This window comes from Lissotriton vulgaris, chromosome 2_2, assembly GCF_964263255.1.
Source record: "Lissotriton vulgaris chromosome 2_2, aLisVul1.2, whole genome shotgun sequence".
Classification (NCBI taxonomy): Eukaryota; Metazoa; Chordata; class Amphibia; order Caudata; family Salamandridae; genus Lissotriton; species Lissotriton vulgaris.
The window spans coordinates 311,591,469-311,610,510 of NC_141688.1; the positions used below are offsets into that span (position 1 = coordinate 311,591,469).

The window sequence follows — 19,042 nt, forward strand, 5'->3', positions numbered from 1 at the left end:
ACTCTGTGTGGGTGTATGCCTGGGCTCTGTCTGGGTGGTGTGTGCTTGGGCTCTGAGTGTGTGTGTATGCCTGAGCTCTGTCTGGGTGTGTGCCTGTACTCTGTCTGGGATCTGTCTTGGTGTATGCCTATGCTTTGTCTGGGTATGTGCCTGGCCTCTGTCTGGGTGAATGCCTAGGCTTTGTCTGGGTGTATGCCTAGGCTCTTTGTGGGTGTGTGCCTGGGCTCTGTCTGGGTGTGTACCTGGGATCTGTCTGGGTGTATGCCTAGGCTCTGTCTGGGTGTGTGCCTGGGATATGTCTGGGTGTGTGCCTGGCCTCTGTCTGGGTGAGTGCCTGGGCTTTGTCTGGGTGTGTTCCTGGGCTCTGTCTGTGAGTGTGCCTGGGCTCTGTCTGGGTGAGTGCCTGGGCATTGTGTGTGTGTGTGTGTGTGTGCCTGGCCTCTGTCTGGGTGTGTGCCTGGACTCTGTCTAGGTGAGTGCCTGGGCTCCGTCCGGGTGTGTGCCTGGGCTCGCCTGGTCTGAGTGTGTGTCTGGGCTCTGTCTGGGTGTATACCTGGGCTCTGTCTGGGTGTATGCCTAGGCTCTCTCTGGGAGTGCGCCTGGGCTCTGTCTGGGTGTGTACCCTTTGCTCTGTATGGGTGTCTGGACTCTGGATGGGTGTGTTCCTGAGCTCTGTGTGGGTGTGTGCCTGGACTCTGTCTGTGTGTATACCTGGGCTCTGTCTGGGTGTGTGCCTGGGTTCTGTCTGGGTGTGTGTCTGGGCTCCATCTGGGTGTGTGCCTGGGCTCCATCTGGTTGTGTGCCTGGGCTCTGTTTGGGTATGTGCCTGGGCTCTGTCTGGGTGTGTGCCTGGGGTCTGTCTTGGGGTGTGCCTGGGACTGGTCTGTGTGTGTGCCTGGGCTCTGTCAGGGTGTGTGCCTGGCCTCTGTCTGGGTGAGTGCCTGGGCTTTGTCTGGGTGTATGTGTGCCTGGGCTCTGTCTGGGTGTGTTCCTGGGCTCTGTCTGGGTATGTGCCTGGGATCTGTCTGGGTGTATGCCTGGCCTCTGTCTTGGTGAGTGCCTGGGCGTTGTCTGGGTGTGTGCCTGGGCTCTGTCTGGGAGTGTGCCTGGGCTCTCTCTGGGTGAGTGCCTGGGCTTTGTGTGTGTGTGTGTGTCTGCCTGGCCTCTGTCTGGGTGTGTGCCTGGACTCTGTCTAGGTGAGTGCCTGAGTTCTATCTGGGTGTGCGCCTGGGCTCTGTCTGTGTGTGTGCCTTGGCTCTGTTTGGTCTGGGTGTGTGCCTGGGCTCTGTGTGTGTGTGTGTGTGTGTGCCTGGGCTCTATCTGGGTGAGTGCCTGGGCTCTGTCTGGGTGTGTGCCTGGGCTCTGTCTGCTCTGGGTGTGTGGCTGGGTTCTGTGTGTACGTGTCTGCCTGGACTCTGGGTGTATGCCTAGGCTGTGTCTGGGTGTGTCCTTGGACTCTGCCTGGGTGTGTGCCTGGGCTCCATCTGGGTATGTGCCTGGGCTCTCTCTGGGTGTATGCCTGGGCTCTGTATGTGTATGGGTGCCTGGGCTCTGTCTGGGTGATTGCCTGTACTCTGTCTGTGTGTGTGCCTGTGCTCTGTCTGTGTGTGTGTCTGGGCTCTATCTGGGTGTCTACCTGGGCTCTGTCTGGGTGTGTGCCTGGGCTCTGTCTGGGTGTGTGCCTAGGCGCTTTTTGGGTGTGTGCCTGGACTCTGTTTGCGTGTGTGTCCCTGGGCTGTGTCTGGGAGTGTGGTAGGGCTCTGTCTGGTTGTGTGCCGGGGCTATGTCTGTGTGTGTGCCTGGGCTCTATGTGTGTGTGTGAGTGCCTGGGATCTGTCTGGGTGTGTGCCTGTGCTCTGTCTGTGTGTGTGCCTGGGCTCTGTCTGTGTGTGTGCCTGGGCTCTGTCTGGTCTGAGTGGGTGCCTGGGCTCTATCTGGGTGAGTGCCTGGGCTCTGTCCGGGTGTGTTCCTGGGCTCTGTGTGTGTGTGTGTGTGAGTGTGTGCCTGGCCTCTGTCTGGGTGTGTGTCTGGACTCTGTCTGGGTGTGTGCCTGGGCTCTGTCTGGGTGTGTGCCTGGGCTCCATCTGGGTGTGTGTCTGGACTCTGGGTGTGTGCCTGGGCTCTGTGTGTGTGTGTGTGTGCCTGGACTCTGTGTGGATGTATGCATGGGCTCTGTCTGGGCGAGTGCCTGGGCTCTGTCTGGGTGTGTGCCTGGGCTCTGTCTGGGTGTGTGCCTGGGCTCTGTCTGGTTGTGTGCCGGGGCTATGTCTGGGTGTATGCCTATGCTCTTTCTGGGTGTGTGCCTGGGCATTGTGTGTGTGTGTGTGTGTGTGTGTGTGTGTGCCTGGCCTCTGTCTGGGTGTGTGCCTGGACTCTGTCTAGGTGAGTGCCTGGGCTCCGTCCGGGTGTGTGCCTGGGCTCTGCCTGGTCTGAGTGTGTGTCTAGGCTCTGTCTGGGTGTATACCTGGGCTATGTCTGGGTGTATGCCTAAGCTCTCTCTGGGAGTGCGCCTGGGCTCTGTCTGGGTGTGTACCCTTTGCTCTGTATGGGTGTCTGGACTCTGGATGGGTGTGTTCCTGAGCTCTGTGTGGGTGTGTGCCTGGACTCTGTCTGTGTGTATACCTGGGCTCTGTCTGGGTGTGTGCCTGGGTTCTGTCTGGGTGTGTGTCTGGGCTCCATCTGGGTGTGTGCCTGGGCTCCATCTGGTTGTGTGCCTGGGCTCTGTTTGGGTATGTGCCTGGGCTCTGTCTGGGTGTGTGCCTGGGGTCTGTCTTGGTGTGTGCCTGGGACTGGTCTGTGTGTGTGCCTGGGCTCTGTCAGGGTGTGTGCCTGGCCTCTGTCTGGGTGAGTGCCTGGGCTTTGTCTGGGTGTATGTGTGCCTGGGCTCTGTCTGGGTGTATGTGTGCCTGGGCTCTGTCTGGGTGTGTGCCTGGGATCTGTCTGGGTGTGTCTGGGTGTATGCCTGGCCTCTGCCTTGGTGAGTGCCTGGGCGTTGTCTGGGTGTGTGCCTGGGCTCTGTCTGGGAGTGTGCCTGGGCTCTGTCTGGGTGAGTGCCTGGGCTTTGTGTGTGTGTGTGTGTGTGTGCCTGGCCTCTGTCTGGGTATGTGCCTGGACTCTGTCTAGGTGAGTGCCTGAGTTCTGTCTGGGTGTGCGCCTGGGCTCTGTCTGTGTGTGTGCCTTGGCTCTGTTTGGTCTGGGTGTGTGCCTGGGCTCTGTGTGTGTGTGTGTGTGTGCCTGGGCTCTATCTGGGTGAGTGCTTGGGCTCTGTCTGGGTGTGTGCCTGGGCTCTGTCTGCTCTGGGTGTGTGGCTGGGTTCTGTGTGTACGTGTCTGCCTGGACTCTGGGTGTATGCCTAGGCTGTGTCTGGGTGTGTCCTTGGACTCTGCCTGGGTGTGTGCCTGGGCTCCATCTGGGTATGTGCCTGGGCTCTGTCTGGGTGTATGCCTGGGCTCTGTATGTGCATGGGTGCCTGGGCTCTGTCTGGGTGATTGCCTGTACTCTGTCTGTGTGTGTGTCTGTGCTCTGTCTGTGTGTGTGTCTGGGCTCTATCTGGGTGTCTACCTGGGCTCTGTCTGGGTGTGTGCCTGGGCTCTGTCTAGGTGTGTGCCTAGGCGCTTTTTGGGTGTGTGCCTGGACTCTGTTTGCGTGTGTGTCCCTGGGCTGTGTCTGGGAGTGTGATAGGGCTCTGTCTGGTTGTGTGCCGCGGCTATGTCTGTGTGTGTGCCTGGGCTCTATGTGTGTGTGTGAGTGCCTGGGATCTGTCTGGGTGTGTGCCTGTGCTCTGTCTGTGTGTGTGCCTGGGCTCTGTCTGTGTGTGTGCCTGGGCTCTGTCTGGTCTGAGTGTGTGCCTGGGCTCTATCTGGGTGAGTGCCTGGGCTCTGTCCGGGTGTGTTCCTGGGCTCTGTGTGTGTGTGTGTGTGTGTGAGTGTGTGCCTGGCCTCTGTCTGGGTGTGTGTCCGGACTCTGTCTGGGTGTGTGCCTGGGCTCTGTCTGGGTGTGTGCCTGGGCTCCATCTGGGTGTGTGTCTGGACTCTGGGTGTGTGCCTGGGCTCTGTGTGTGTGTGTGCCTGGGCTCTGTCTGGGTGTGTGCCTGGGCTCTGTCTGGGTATGTGCCTGGGCTCTGTGTGTGTGTGTGAGTGTGAGTGTGTGCCTTGGCTCTGTCTGGGTGTGTGTCTGGACTCTGTCTGGGTGTGTGCCTGGGCTCTGTCTGGGTGTGTGCCTGAGCTCCATCTGGGTGTGTGTCTGGACTCTGGGTGTGTGCCTGGGCTCTGTGTGTGTGTGTGCCTGGACTCTGTGTAGGTGTATGCATGGGCTCTGTCTGGGCGAGTGCCTGGGCTCTGTCTGGGTGTGTGCCTGGGCTCTGTCTGGGTATTTGCCTGGGCTCTGTGTGTGTGTGTGAGTTTGAGTGTGTGCCTTGGCTCTGTCTGGGTGTGTGCCTGGGCTATGGGACCTTGCACTCTGTGCTTGCCCATGTAAGTTCCCACCTGCACATGCATGTTTACAGACACATCCACCCTAGTCACCTTTATTTGTAGCTCCTTGGTGTACACAGTCTTTGCATCATTCTGACCCTCTTGCCTTTTACTGCAGTGTTACTGTGAGTTCATTCATTCACCGTGAAGATTACTGAGTATCTAAGTTGAAAGGGGGGACTATCTGCCTTGGGAAATTACACGGAATGTTAATTATATATCTACTTTTTCACATTTTGAGCCCTTGAAAATTTCTTTTTCAAGTAATTGATGTAACATGTGCTGTCTGTGTTGAAAAATATGCGTAATTTTTAACTTTGGCATACACAGCAATACAAATGAATCCACTTAATTTATTACATACTAGTTTATTATATACTTACTTAGTCTATTACATACGATCAACACAGCCCACTTATGTTTCCCTGATTCAATTAAATTGGCAACCTATAAGATATATGTTTTCATGTATACCTCAATTTAAGGTTTGTAGAGACGCTTCAATGATCACTAAACCACTGTCTACTGTTTTGGCTTTTCCAATATTTCAAGGCCTTCATCAGGACGACAAACATTTTAGTATTTTACTTACAAGGACGTGAAATCTTACTCTCTGTTCCTGAAATGGGTTCTATTGTCACATTATGGACCATGAAGTACTCCATCTCATAATCTCCAAGGGAAACTTCTGTGAACATAGAATCTGCCAAATATCTTATAATTGATCAGAGCATTATCCAGGATGCTTCAGAGCTCAGAAATTGAGGCATGTAGACATTGACAGAACTTAGATTTATGTGGAAACTTTGGTCAGGAAAATAGCTAATTCTAGCCTACCCTTGGGATTCACAAATGTTGATGACACTGCTCAGCTACTATTTCTGGTCAGACCACATTTCCACACCGAACACCTCTTGGTAAGAAATTCTTCTCAATTTAACATCACACAAAAATATCACGCTTGGCATTGACAAAAAGTGCTCATCTGGGTGCTGGGGCAATCTCTAAGATCACAATAGTAATAGGTATTTATGAAGGCTATGTTTGCCAGGTGTGTGTCTTTCTTTCTGGGCACTTCTTCCTGTTGTAACCTTCTGTCTCTCTGATCTTTACAGTTCGGTCTCGGAGCCTCCTCTTTCATGACGAGGCAGGACCGGTGGACGAAGCATACACTTCCTTCCTGAGTGTGGGGGCGGCAGAGAGCTGGAATCCAGATGAACCACCCATTCCACAGAGGAAGGACATCGATCCACCTCGTGGCCCCTTGGCCGAATCACATGAGGCAACCAAATACCTGAGCAAGTCTCAGGTCGAAGTGTCTGACCTGAATCAGACAGACACTGAGATCCTTCATCGGAAAGAGCGGTACCGTGAGAGGTGAGTGTGTCCTCGCTGCTTCGTACACCCGCGAATCGATGCCTGTGAGAACATTGCAGCTGCTGAGCTCTTCTTTTTTTTTTTGTTGAAATATTTTTATTGATATGCAGGATGACAAATTAAGACAGAAGACAACAAAAATTCATATACGAGTTCATAAACATAAAAAAAAAGGGAGTACATATTGACAACCAATGGATTGTAGTTACTATGGCAAAGTAGTTATAAAAAAGAAAACACAAAAATAGTTCCATTTATAAAGTTAAACAAAGGGGGCTTAAGAATCATGCAAATTTATAAAGTTACAACAATGTGAGATTCTCAATCTAAAAAAGTGCTGAGCTCTTCATAGCATAACATAGCACAGCATAGCATAACATAACATAACATAACATAGCATAGCATAGCATAATACAGCATAATATAACATATGTATAATCATAGAGAAAGCATGTACCGCAAGGGGTCCTTTGGTACTATTTCCAAATTACAGGTGTTTCTTGTTTCTAAACTCATTCTTACTCATTGACGTCAGGAGGACGAACAACTGAGTAGGCACACCAGCATGCCAATGTGTGACCATGGGGTAAACTCAGATCCATGCAGTGGCTGCAGTAACCCACTACGCACCAGACCAAGCTGACACTGGGGCAGATTCACAAAACCATTTGCAAGTACGGGATTAGTACCACTGGAGTGCTTTATATATGCACACTTACTTGCTTTTTGTGAATCATCCAAATTACAAAGAGAGCGCAGTTTAATTTCTACAAGTTATATATGAATTTTTCCTGAATATTCCCATGTGTACGCCTTTAAAGGAAGTGTTGAAACGTGGTGAGCTGCCGACTTTGGACATGGGGAAGCCAGTTCGAGTATCAGCGTTGGCTTAATATCAAGTATCTTTACTTAATCTCTCTGTGCTTTGGGTCGAGTGTGTGCTATTAAAGTCTGTTCTCATCTTGGCTCCTTTAACACTCTTTCCTTCACCTATGACAACGTCGCAGCATCTCCCATCATCGCTTTTGCAATAGTCTCCCCCTGACCCTTAATGGGTAGCTTTGACAAGCAATTATTCTCATTTGGTAGATACTCTACTTGAAAAAAACTCCCATCCATCTTCTGATTCTTGGTATTAGATTACCATGATCACTAAAGGTAAATATTTGTAACAATGGACAATAATCAGGCCTCACCAAAATATGAAATGCTGTAGCCGTGCAACCGCCACCAAAGCTTCATGCTCTAATACAGAGTAGCGCCCCTCCGCAACATTTAAAGATCGAGAGACAAAAGCACTATCCTGATTCCCCCTTTAACCACCTAAAGCTCCAAGATCAATAAGACTTGCGTCAGTTGTTAATATTGTCTTCTTACACGTATTAAAATATCCCAGCATGGCCAGTTCTCTAATGGATAGTATGACCAACGGAAAAGCTGCCTCTCACTCATCAGACCATGAAAACGCTTTACCTTTCATGAGAAAACTTCTCAGTGATTGAAGCACACTCACAAAATTCACAATGAACTTTGAACAAAATTCTGCCAAATCAAATATGGTCTCACTTGATCCCTGTTTTTTTGGGTGGGGTGCCTCAACATTACTTTTGTCCAGACCTAACTTGGGACGTATTCCTTCTCCCGAAATTGTGTGCCCAAGATATGTGACCGTTGTAACTCTAAACCTGCATTTGTCTTTCCTCAAAGTCAGACCAGAGGATTGCAGCGTTTCCAGTACTTGCCTCAAGATTTTATCATGATTTGCCTTATCCTACTCATACATTAAACAACAACGAAAGATGCCTGGATTTTGCATGCAGTGAAACCTAGCAGTAGGCCAATGCCAAATCCATAGTACTAAAAATCCAAGCCCCCTGAGAACTGCTAGCATCTCTGATATATTGGGGAGAGGCTGGCTTTCTACCCAACGTGCTTTCCTGAGCCCCCTGCGATCCACACACATCCGAATACTTTTTCCATTATCTTTAGCAGCAAGAACCACAGGGACAAGCCATTCTGAGGACTCAGTTTTGACAATAATACCCAATTACAAGAGCTTCTCCAATTCTTCTTTGATAGGTTCCCTCATTGATTTTGGTACCTTTCTGACGTAATACAGACAGCACTGTATTCTTTTTCAACATAATCTTGTGTTCAAAGCCATGTAACAATCGTAACCCATCACCAAACACTTTGAGAAACTCACTCACAACATCATATTCATCTCTATTGTCTGCCACTGACAGAATTGCTCCGAGGTATTAGGTCTAAGAAGACATTGCCAACGTGCTGCTCAGCACAGACATCTCCTATGTGCTGCTCAGCACAGATATTGCCTACCTGCTGCTCAACAGATATTGTCTACGAGGTGCTCATCAGATATTGCCATTGTGCTGCTCAGTACAGACATCGCCTATGTGCTGCTCAGTAGATATTGCCTTTGTGCTGCTCTGCAGATATTGACTATGTACTGCTCAGCAGACATTGACTATGCACTACTCAGTACAGGCATTGCCTATGTGCTTCTCAGGATGCATTGCCAATGCACTGCTCAGCACAGTCATTGTCTATGTGCTGCTGAGGTAGAGACATTCTCTATGTGCTGCTCAGGAAGATACATTAGCTATGTGGTTCTCTATATTGCCCAGCAAAGACATTGCCAACGTGCTGATCAGCACACACTAATGCCTATGTCCTGCTCAGATACTGCTTTTGTGCTGCTCAGCGTAGACATAGCCTATGTGCTGCTCAGCAGAGTCTTTACATATGTTCTTCAGAGACATCATGGTTTACTAAGAAGAGTGTCAGGGCAGCTACTCCAAGATGGCTGTCGGTGTTTACCTATCTGCTGTGAGAGAGGCCCTTTCATTGTACTTTTTTGATGCACTCTGTGAAAAATAGAGATCGCGCACTCCGAGGATAAGTGGGATGCTGGGAAGTGTAGTTTCAACAAAGAGGGCTAAGACGATGCAGCTCATACAAACGTTCATGAACCAATCTGGTGACTATAACCTTATTAAGCATCTTAGGGGTGGAATTGGTGGACTTGCCAGTGAAGGGAATTAAAACAATGTTACAAAAAAACTGTAATTTGTTCACCTACAAATTTGGATGAAATGATGCGTGGTCACACCAACGGAAATTACGACAAGGGATCTTCACGGGGAATGAATGATATTTCCTGGCATGTTGGTGTCTCTGGAAGGTCAGTGGGGTTTGATAGGGTCAGTTGCATTTCAAGCTCTCAGTGTGTTCCACTACTTCCAGCCTTTTAAAGTTTCCCTATTGGCGTGTGTACCCAGGACTTGTGTACCCAACGACATGAAATGTGTATCCCTGGTTGACCCTTTTTTTGTCTGCTTCCTTCACAGGGACACCGACTCCGGGGGTATGGAGAGTGTTTTGTAGCGGTGGGGACAGCGCTGTCTCAACGCAATGGGCTGCAAGGCCTCTTAATGTAGAGGAGGAGGGAGGAGGAAGGAGGCTGTCCTGAGGCACTGAACCCCCAAAGACTGCCCCACAAATGGACTGGTGTCATCCCAGGGCTTGTCTGGCTCTGTTCTTGTGTGTGGCCAGCCACGTCGATGGACCTGCCAACTGTGGAACCGAGAGACGCCAAGCGAGCCCAGGATCTACTGAGTGTGTGCTGACCACCTATCTAATCATCCAAACAACTATGTCGTGTTGGCACGAATTGCAGCTGGACTCGGACCTTGGCCTACAAGTAGTTGCAGTGCTGCACTTCTCCATCAATGCACCTCAGCCTTGTCCTGTAGCTGCTCCTGGTCTCCCAGTACTGGGACTCAGACCCAGCTGTCAGCACAGACCCTCCTGACCAGTACTGGGACCCAAAAAGCACCCGGTCAGCTCAATCCTATCCGGTTTGTAATCTGGCTCGGTGCGGCCTCTGCAGTATGACTGCTGAGGTCTTCGTGTAGGTCTGTACCTTACTTGTGTCCTGTGGTAGTCCAAACTTTTATAGTACTGCAATGTCCCACAGCTCTGTCTGTGTCTCTCTCTTTTTTGCACTGTAATATCCACTACTGGCGATATAGCACTTGGATACCCTCACAGGTGACAAACAGCGCTCTACAAATCCATCTTACATTACATTACATAGGATGCTCAGTCTCGATATCTCTGGCCTGCAATTGCCCTTCCTTGTTCAGTACCGGTGCTCCCACACGGCTCTACAGTGCACTATAGCCCTGACCAGCACTGTCACCCACTAGACCAACTTTGTGGAACACATACAGCTCCGCCTATGCACCTCAATTTTACCCTGCGTTATTCCAGTCTAAAACCTCAAAGGTTAATTTGAAACTATTTTGGAATCTAATTGTTATCGATTAATACTATTTATATATGTATGTATTTATGGTGAGAATTTAACCTGTGACCTGGTATTGTGTGTTCTGGGACCTGGTATGTGCACTTTGTCTCAGAGCTCTCAGCTTCTGGTGGCTGTGAGGATGGCCCCTGGTGAATCCACAAGGGTGCAGCTTAAAACATTGAACTGAAACGTGTTGGATGAGAAGTGTCGCTATAGCCAAGATCTGATTTGTGTCAATTGACAATGGATGCAAAATAATGTCTTAGCGCTTTGATTAGAGATTGTTTAGTTATCTGTGCCTGCAGCACTGCTCCTGTCCCAACTCTGTCCTGATTGCTTAGTTCTCTGTGCCTGCTGCACTGCCCACAAATCACCTCTGTCCTAATTGCTTAGTTTTCTGTGCCTGCTGAACTGCCCCAACTCACGACTTTCCTGATTGTTGAGTTCTCTGTGCCTGCTGCACTGCCCGCCTCATCACTTTCCTGATTGCTTAGCTCTCTGTGCCTGCTGCACTGCCCCACCTCACCTCAGTTCCTTGAACAGTGACCCACTATTCAGGGTTTTGTGCCTGAACTATTTCCTGTGACTGTCCTGTGTACTTGTTGAAATGTCCTCCTACTTCCTGTCTGTGCCTTATTTGGTGTATTCCCCGACATGTACCACGTACCTTGTTTCTGTACGTGGGAAGCTTGCACTGCCAGTTATATGCCTGTTCTGAGGGTGACAGAAGACTGCACTGCTGGCCTCCATGCTTCCTCTGTCCTATATCTGAGACAGGTTTGCTCTGCTGCTACCCACTATGTGCCTGCACTGAAAGAGATAGAAATTTGCACTGCTAATCTCCACGCGGTCCACTTTCTGTGTGTGAGAGAAGCTTGTACTGCTGCTGTCAGTTATGTGCCTGTACCGAGTGTGACCAAAGCTTGCATTGCTGGGCCCTTAGTAAAGATGGAGCACACAGACTTTGCTGCACAGAGCACCTTTAAGTGGGTGTGCCGTGGAACAAACAGGGATAGTGCACCCTATTGCAATTAATGTGCTGTCCTCAGGGTCCGCACTCATTTACGCCTGCCTTGGGACAGCGCACTCAGAGAACTACAGAGTCGCTGTTTACAAATCTCTCTGTGTTTCACAGTGCAGGCGGCATGCTACCTGCCCTTCAAAGAGGGGAGAGAGACCCCCCAACAGGCAGGTGCAATGCGTGATTGCACCTGCCTCCAAGGTGGTGTCCAGAGGGGCCATGGGACCTCCTTTCATCGGATGCTCGCGGACAGTGCACCGCGTTTCTGTAGCGCGCTGTCAGTTCTTCCAACTGTCCATGCTCTTCCTGTGTGTGAGTGAAGCCTGCATTACTGCTGATGTACCACTGCTGAATTTGATTACAACTTGCATTCCGGCTGATTGTACTTTTCAAGTTCCATGTGTGTACCTTGCACTGCTGCATCCTGCGGTATACCTGTCCGGTGAGTGCGAGGTAAGCTTACGCCGCAGTCTCCTGCCCCTCATCTGCTCTGTGCATGAGGAAATCTTGCAGTGCTTCTACACTTGATTTCCCGCATCTTAGTCAAGGCCACTGGAAGTACGCAATTCTGCGGCCGCTGCTTTTAATCGCATAGAAGTGGATTTGCCGCATTTGCCCCAATCCATCATTAACTGCATTATTTGCAGATTTTAACAAAAAAATTGTTTCTAGCTCAAAGTAAACAAAAGTTACTAAAAACATGCAAACATGGGTGCCTGTGCAGTGGAAGGCCCTTCACAAAGGCTGAGTGGCCATCTTTCAAATGCATTTTTGTGCATTTGGATGTTATACTGGTACTAATGAGGTGAAATCCTGTCCAGAGAGTATTACCATGTGCAAAAATTGCAAAATAAATATGCTGCATTATGCTGTACATTTTGACTTTTCTTGCTGCATTATTTAGTCAACTCTGCCACATAATTTGGTGCTCCCCTGCTGCATATTTCCAGTGGCCCTGATCTTAGTCCACAGCTGCGTTCCTGCATTGCTAACATGTTATATAGTCTTCTAACGGTAGCCGTTAATAACTCATTCCAGTCTGATGTTCTTTGCTCTCATCTAGCCCGCTTTTGGCCAGGCCTCCCAGGGAATATTTGTGGACACCCCTTCCTGATGACACTGCTGTGTCCTCAGCCAATCACCTCCCCTTCTGATGTACTCGCTAAAAACCACTGCCCCGCCCAGAGACTGACACCACGTGCCTCCTCACGACACCTCCTTACTATCACCCTCCTTTTCTACAGGCGATCAGCCCTGCTATACAGACCGCGCAACAAAATATTTGTAAATAATGTATTTTATTTTCTGTTTTAAAACCCATGAGATATTTGTATTTTGGACAAACTTTGTAAGTGTATGTATTTTTTTCATTCGTAGATAGAGCGAGCTTCGCCGTTGTCCAACCTCCACAGGGTAGGGGGAGGGTGTGGGAGAATGGGATATTAGTTTCATTTTCTTTTCCTGGCAAATATAGTGACTTCTATGCATTACTTTCCTCGATTTTATACTTTACCTTCTTGGTTATTTCCCGCTCAGAGCAAGCTTTCATGAAGCAAAATAAAAAAAAAAAATCAGCATCAACAATTTTGACTCGTGTCCATTTTGCTTCATACACATGGTGGTGTGTGTGTGTGTGGTGGTGTGTGTGGTGCATGTGTGGTGATGTATGTGTGTGTGTGGTGCGTGGGTGTGTGAGTGTCTTGTTGTGTGTGTGGTGGTGGTGAGTGTGGTGCATGTGTGGTGATGTACGTGTGTGTATGGTGCGTGTGTGTGTGTGTGAGTGTCTTGCGGTGTGTGTGGTGGTGGTGTGTGTGGTGCATGTGTGGTGATGTATGTGTGTGTGTGGTACGTGTGTGTGTGTGAGTGTCTTGGTGTGTGTGTGGTGGTCGTGTGTGTGGTGCATGTGTGGTGATGTATGTGTGTGTGTGGTGGTGTGTGTGTGTGTGTGGTGGTGTGTGTGGTGCATGTGCGGTGGTGGTGTGTGTGTGTGTGGTGGTTGTGTGTGTGGTGTATAAGTGGTGTTGTATGTGTGTGTGTGGTGCGTGTGTGTGTGTATGAGTGTCTTGGTGTGTGTGTGGTGGTGATGTGTGTGCTAACCCTGTTTTTGGGCGGCAGCAGAGAGCATGTATGAGGGCGCCCCGGCGGGGCTGAACCTTACACCTCTCTCGTGAATATGTGGCAAGAGATGTAAATGTGTCATTCGCGTGCACTGACCCAGAGGCCAGGAGAGCAGGAGTTAGGAGTAAGGGCTGCATGTGTGGGAGAGCCCAGAAATCTGAGTCAAGTAGGGGACCAGAATTTGCATCCAGAATATCATCGGGTAGTAGTACTGTGTGTTAAATATTGTTCACAAACATGTCACCGCCTTAGAACTAACCATAGGAAATTAACACCAAATGGATGATATTTGTAATGGTAATTAGGTCACCAAGGGCCCTATCATGTAAAGAGTGCACTTTCCCTGTTTGTGCCCGGCACGTTTTAAAACATGTGCGTGAGGTGCAAACAGGGAAAGTGTGCCCTATGACTTGGAATGCCCCGCCACCAGGGCAGCCGCGAACTCACGCTGCCCCCAGGGCAGCGCATTCAGGTGAAAAACAGAGCCGCTGCTTTGAAGCCGCTCCGTGTTTTCAAATTGCCAGCGGCAACCCACCTGCACTTTTAAAGAGGATTAGAGACCCCCTTGCCGGCGAGTGTAGTCAGTGACTGCACCCACCAGCAGGGGGTTGTCTGGGGAGTCCATGGGACCCCTCTTCCCCTGAGAGGGCTGCCATCAGGGGGTGCACTGTCAGTGTGCCTCCTGAGAGCTTCTTTGGCTGTAGTACGGCGCCGGCTCAGAGGCAAGGGGATTCCTTCATTTGCATGGGGAACGCCCCATGCAAATGAGGGAACATCCCCTGTAGAAAGTGCTGGCACTTTTTGTGCACCAGCGCTATCAATATTACAGAGGGGGCCGCACCAGAGTCTGTGGCCCCTTCTGTAATACCAAAGTACCCCAGTACGCTCAAGGCTGGCGCAAACACCCGTTGGGACCTCGGGGCACTTATGAAATACGGTCCCATATCTTTGTGAGGAAATGTTTGCTAATGACATCCTGACACAAATCCCTGTGCGGTGCACGTGGTACAAATGCATCTCTGTGGCAGCCTGCTACACTGATTCACAGAACTCTCCGTCTTATCCAAGTCATTCAAGAACATGGATTTGTATCAAAAGTAGATTTTGAAAATGTCTTCAGTAGGAATAAACACATTAAACTCCTACTTTGACCAAATATATACACATTAACACATTAAATCTCGAAATGTGGTGAAATATACCTGCTGTCCAGAAGGGGGCACTCATTCCTCAGCTTGCCTGCTGATTAGTGTTTAGCAGAATGTGTGGCTCACCATATTTCTTCATTGGTCCCTGCTAGATGCACAGTCAGTTCTGCTGAAGGTTGATTGGTCCTGGTGGATGCACGGCCAGTCCTGCTGAAGGTTAAATGGTCCTGGTGGATGCACAGGCAGTTCTGCTGAATGTTGATTGGTCCTGGTGGATACACTGCCAGTCCTGCTGAAGGTTGATTGGTCCTGGTGGATGCAAGGCAGTCCTGCTGAAGGTTGATTGGTCCTGGTGGATGCACGGCCAATCCTGCTGAAGGTTGATTGGTCCTGGTGGATGCACGGCCAGTTCTGTTGAAGGTTGATTGGTCCTGGTGGATGCACGGCCAGTCCTGCTGAAGGTTGATTGGTCCTGGTGGATGCACAGGCAGTTCTGCTGAATGTTGATTGGTCCTGGTGGATACACTGCCAGTCCTGCTGAAGGTTGATTGGTCCTGGTGGATGCAAGGCAGTCCTGCTGAAGGTTGATTGGTCCTGGTGGATGCACGGCCAATCCTGCTGAAGGTTGATTGGTCCTGGTGGATGCACGGCCAGTTCTGTTGAAGGTTGATTGGTCCTGGTGGATGCACGGCCAGTCCTGCTGAAGGTTGATTGGTCCTGGTGGATGCACGGCCAGTCCTACTGAAGGTTGATTGGTCCTGGTGGAAGCACGGCCAGTCCTGCTGAAGGTTCATTGGTCCTGGTGGATGCACGGCCAGTCCTGCTGAAGGTTGATTGGTCCTGGTGGATGCACGGCCAGGCCTGCTGAAGGTTGATTGGTCCTGGTGAATGCACGGCCAGTTCTGCTGAAGGTTGATTGGTCCTGGTGGATGCACTGCCAGTTCTGCTGAAGGTTGATTGGTCCTGGTGGATGCACGGCCAGTCCTGCTGAAGGTTGATTGGTCCTGGTGGATGCACGGCCAGTTCTGTGAAGGTTGATTGGTCCTGGTGGATGCACGGCCAGTCCTGCTGAAGGTTGATTGGTCCTGGTGGATGCACGGCCAGTTCTGCTGAAAGTTGATTGGTCCTGGTGGATGCACGGCCAGTCCTGCTGAAGGTTAATTGGTCCTGGTGGAAGCACGCCCAGTTCTGCTGAAGGTTGGTTGGTCCTGGTGGATGCACAGGCAGTCCTGCTGAAGGTTGATTGGTCCTGGTGGATGCACAGCCAGTTCTGTTGAAGGTTGATTGGTCCTGGTGGATGCACGGCCAGTCCTGCTGAAGGTTGATTGGTCCTGGTGGATGCACGGCCAGTCCTGCTGAAGGTTGATTGGTCCTCGTGGATGCACGGCCAGTTCTGTTGAAGGTTGATTGGTCCTGGTGGATGCACTGCCAGTTCTGCTGAAGGTTGATTGGTCCTGGTGGATGCACGGCCAGTCCTGCTGAAGGTTGATTGGTCCTGGTGGATTCACGGCCAGTCCTGCTGAAGGTTGATTGGTCCTGGTGGATGCACGGCCAGTCCTGCTGAAGGTTAATTGGTCCTGGTGGAAGCACGGCCAGTCCTGCTGAAGGTTGATTGGTCCTGGTGGATGCACAGGCAGTCCTGCTGAAGGTTGATTGGTCCTGGTGGATGCACAGCCAGTTCTGTTGAAGGTTGATTGGTCCTGGTGGATGCACGGCCAGTCCTGCTGAAGGTTGATTGGTCCTGGTGGATGCACGGCCAGTCCTGCTGAAGGTTGATTGGTCCTGGTGGATGCACGGCCAGTTCTGTTGAAGGTTGATTGGTCCTGGTGGATGCACTGCCAGTTCTGCTGAAGGTTGATTGGTCCTGGTGGATGCACGACCAGTCCTGCTGAAGGTTGATTGGTCCTGGTGGATGCACGGCCAGTTCTGTTGAAGGTTGATTGGTCCTGGTGGATGCACTGCCAGTCCTGCTGAAGTTTGATTGGTCCTGGTGAATGCACGGCCAGTCCTGCTGAAGGTTGATTGGTTCTGGTGGATGCACGGCCAGTCCTGCTGAAGGTTGATTGGTCCTGGTGGATGCACGGCCAGTCCTGCTGAAGGTTGATTGGTCCTGGTGGATGCACGGCCAGTTCTGCTGAAGGTTGATTGGTCCTGGTGGATGCACAGTCAGTCCTGCTGAAGGTTGATTGGTCCTGGTGGATGCACGGCCATTTCTGCTGAAGGTTGATTGGTCCTGGTGGATGCACGACCAGTCCTGCTGAAGGTTGATTGGTCCTGGTGAATGCACGGCCAGTCCTGCTGAAGGTTGATTGGTCCTGGTGGATGCACGGCCAGTCCTGCTGAAGGTTGATTGGTCCTGGTGTATGCACGGCCAGTCCTGCTGAAGGTTGATTGGTCCTGGTGGATGCACGGCCAGTTCTGTTGAAGGTTGATTGGTCCTGGTGGATGCACTGCCAGTTCTGCTGAAGGTTGATTGGTCCTGATGGATGCACGGCCAGTCCTGCTGAAGGTTGATTGGTCCTGGTGGATGCACGGCCAGTTCTGTTGAAGGTTGATTGGTCCTGGTGGATGCACTGCCAGTCCTGCTGAAGGTTGATTGGTCCTGGTGAATGCACGGCCAGTCCTGCTGAAGGTTGATTGGTCCTGGTGGATGCACGGCCAGTCCTGCTGAAGGTTGATTGGTCCTGGTGGATGCACGGCCAGTTCTGTTGAAGGTTGATTGGTCCTGGTGGATGCACTGCCAGTTCTGCTGAAGGTTGATTGGTCCTGGTGGATGCACTGCCAGTCCTGCTGAAGGTTGATTGGTCCTGGTGGATGCCTGGCCAGTTCTGCTGCAGGCAGTGATACACCCTGGTTTTGATAACACACTGGACCAGTAGGCAGCAGCACCAGGGTCTCGAAGCAGCTTGGCTGGTGCTGGCCACTGCTTGGGAAGTGAGACATCTCGAAGGACACAGTCAGATGGTTGCCACTGAAGGGGTTTTTAGACCAACAAGCATTATCAAAGCCAAATGTACTTGCCTTTTGGCTTTGCCATTGATTTAAAATAAAAATAAAAATAGTTATTGACGATGCTGAACAGGATTGGCAAAACAAAACGGTAGCTCATTGAGGTATCCACATACGTGAGACATCATGCATGCATGTGTACAAATGATACAGAGCCCGCAGCATGATGACATATACGTACACATACATCACGACATATGTGCATATATGCGTCATTACTCTTCAGTGGGCATGTTTTCTTTTTAATGCCCTGTATTTACTGTTCTACAATGCCAGACACCCATCTTAGAGAAGTACATTTACAAATAACAAAGTAAGCGAATAGCATTGACAGGAAAGACAACCAATGGAAGCTGTGGGCGGATCCAAAGTCCACATCAACTGTTGAAGTTGTCCCCAATAGTTCTGTTCACAATAGAGAGATAAAGCAACACATATGTGGGATCTGAACATGAGCTGAACATTTGACATGTAAGTGCTTAATTCTCCTCCTACTGTTTCTAACTGCTACATCCACGGTCAGAGGCTTCCCTCTCACTCGGAGTGCAAAGATGACAAGGCCTGTTGTCTTGATTTTTCTTATTAACCCTTCTTAGTCTGTAGTCTGATGGTGTCCTGGCTGCGGGTGAGCTGAGCCTCACCTGAGATGGTTGCGTGTCTGCACTGTAAGTGGGGGTGCTGATCGTGATGCAGCTGGCAGGCATGGGGAGCCAACGGAGGTCCATCAGGATGGAGTGATGTGATCGTACTTATTTAGGCCCTGGATGAGACGTGCTGAGGCGTGTAGGTTGCCCCTAGCGGTGCTAGTGTGGAGTCTGTCAGACCATTGAGTAAACACAAGGAGATGATGGACGGAGCGTAATGGAGTAGGCCATTACCACCACTAAGATGAAAGAGTGCGAGAACTTAAACTGCACTTCTGAAGTTGGTTTCTAGAAGAAGCGGGATGACTCCCTTCAGAAGAAAGATTCTGTGCCAGGCCATCTTTCTGTTTTTGCTAATTGCACATGTTTATGGCACTGTTATGCCATATAATCCTACCTCACCGAGCTTGGCTATATGCCCATGATTCAAGCTAAACCTATTCACCTCCTAATACTAATTGCATAGGCTGAAGAATACATATATATAATCACCCCTTACAGCCTATCGCCTTTTATCGCATAACTGTTTGTTGTTGCAATTGCTATTATAATGTCTGTAATCTATCTTATATGTTAAGCGCTCTGATACCCACGGGTCTTGTCCGCGCTATACAAAACACTATAAATAAAATATATAATAAATAAATAGATCTGTGTGTCATCGCATATTGGTGACTTGTGATGCTGTTATCTGTGATTAGAGCACCACGAGGCTCCATGTCAAGGTTGAAGATGACAGGAGACATTATGGAAGTGCCAATATGGACAAATTAGTGTTGGTGAGAAAGGTGGGAGGAGCCAGCCTGGCTTCAGATCATGTTGCAGCAAGGAAACTGCAAAAATCCAATTTCCAGTCAATTTGATGAAGATCAAATAGCTTTATTTCAGAATCAAGGCAGATACCTCCAGCACAGCTTCAC

The 19,042-nt window shown here is 50.0% G+C and overlaps 1 protein-coding gene across 1 annotated transcript in view; it reads left to right on the plus strand.

Moving 5' to 3' along the window:
- The window catches only part of CREB3L1 (cAMP responsive element binding protein 3 like 1), a 297,679-nt gene extending 284,900 nt beyond the window's left edge, over positions 1-12,779 (plus strand). The window contains exons 11-12 of the mRNA XM_086959647.1: positions 5,588-5,849; positions 9,221-12,779. Of these exons, the coding sequence (XP_086815773.1) occupies positions 5,588-5,849; positions 9,221-9,257 (299 nt within the window). The 3' untranslated portion in view covers positions 9,258-12,779. The remainder of the gene's footprint in view (positions 1-5,587; positions 5,850-9,220) is intronic.
- The last annotated feature ends 6,263 nt before the right edge of the window (positions 12,780-19,042 follow it).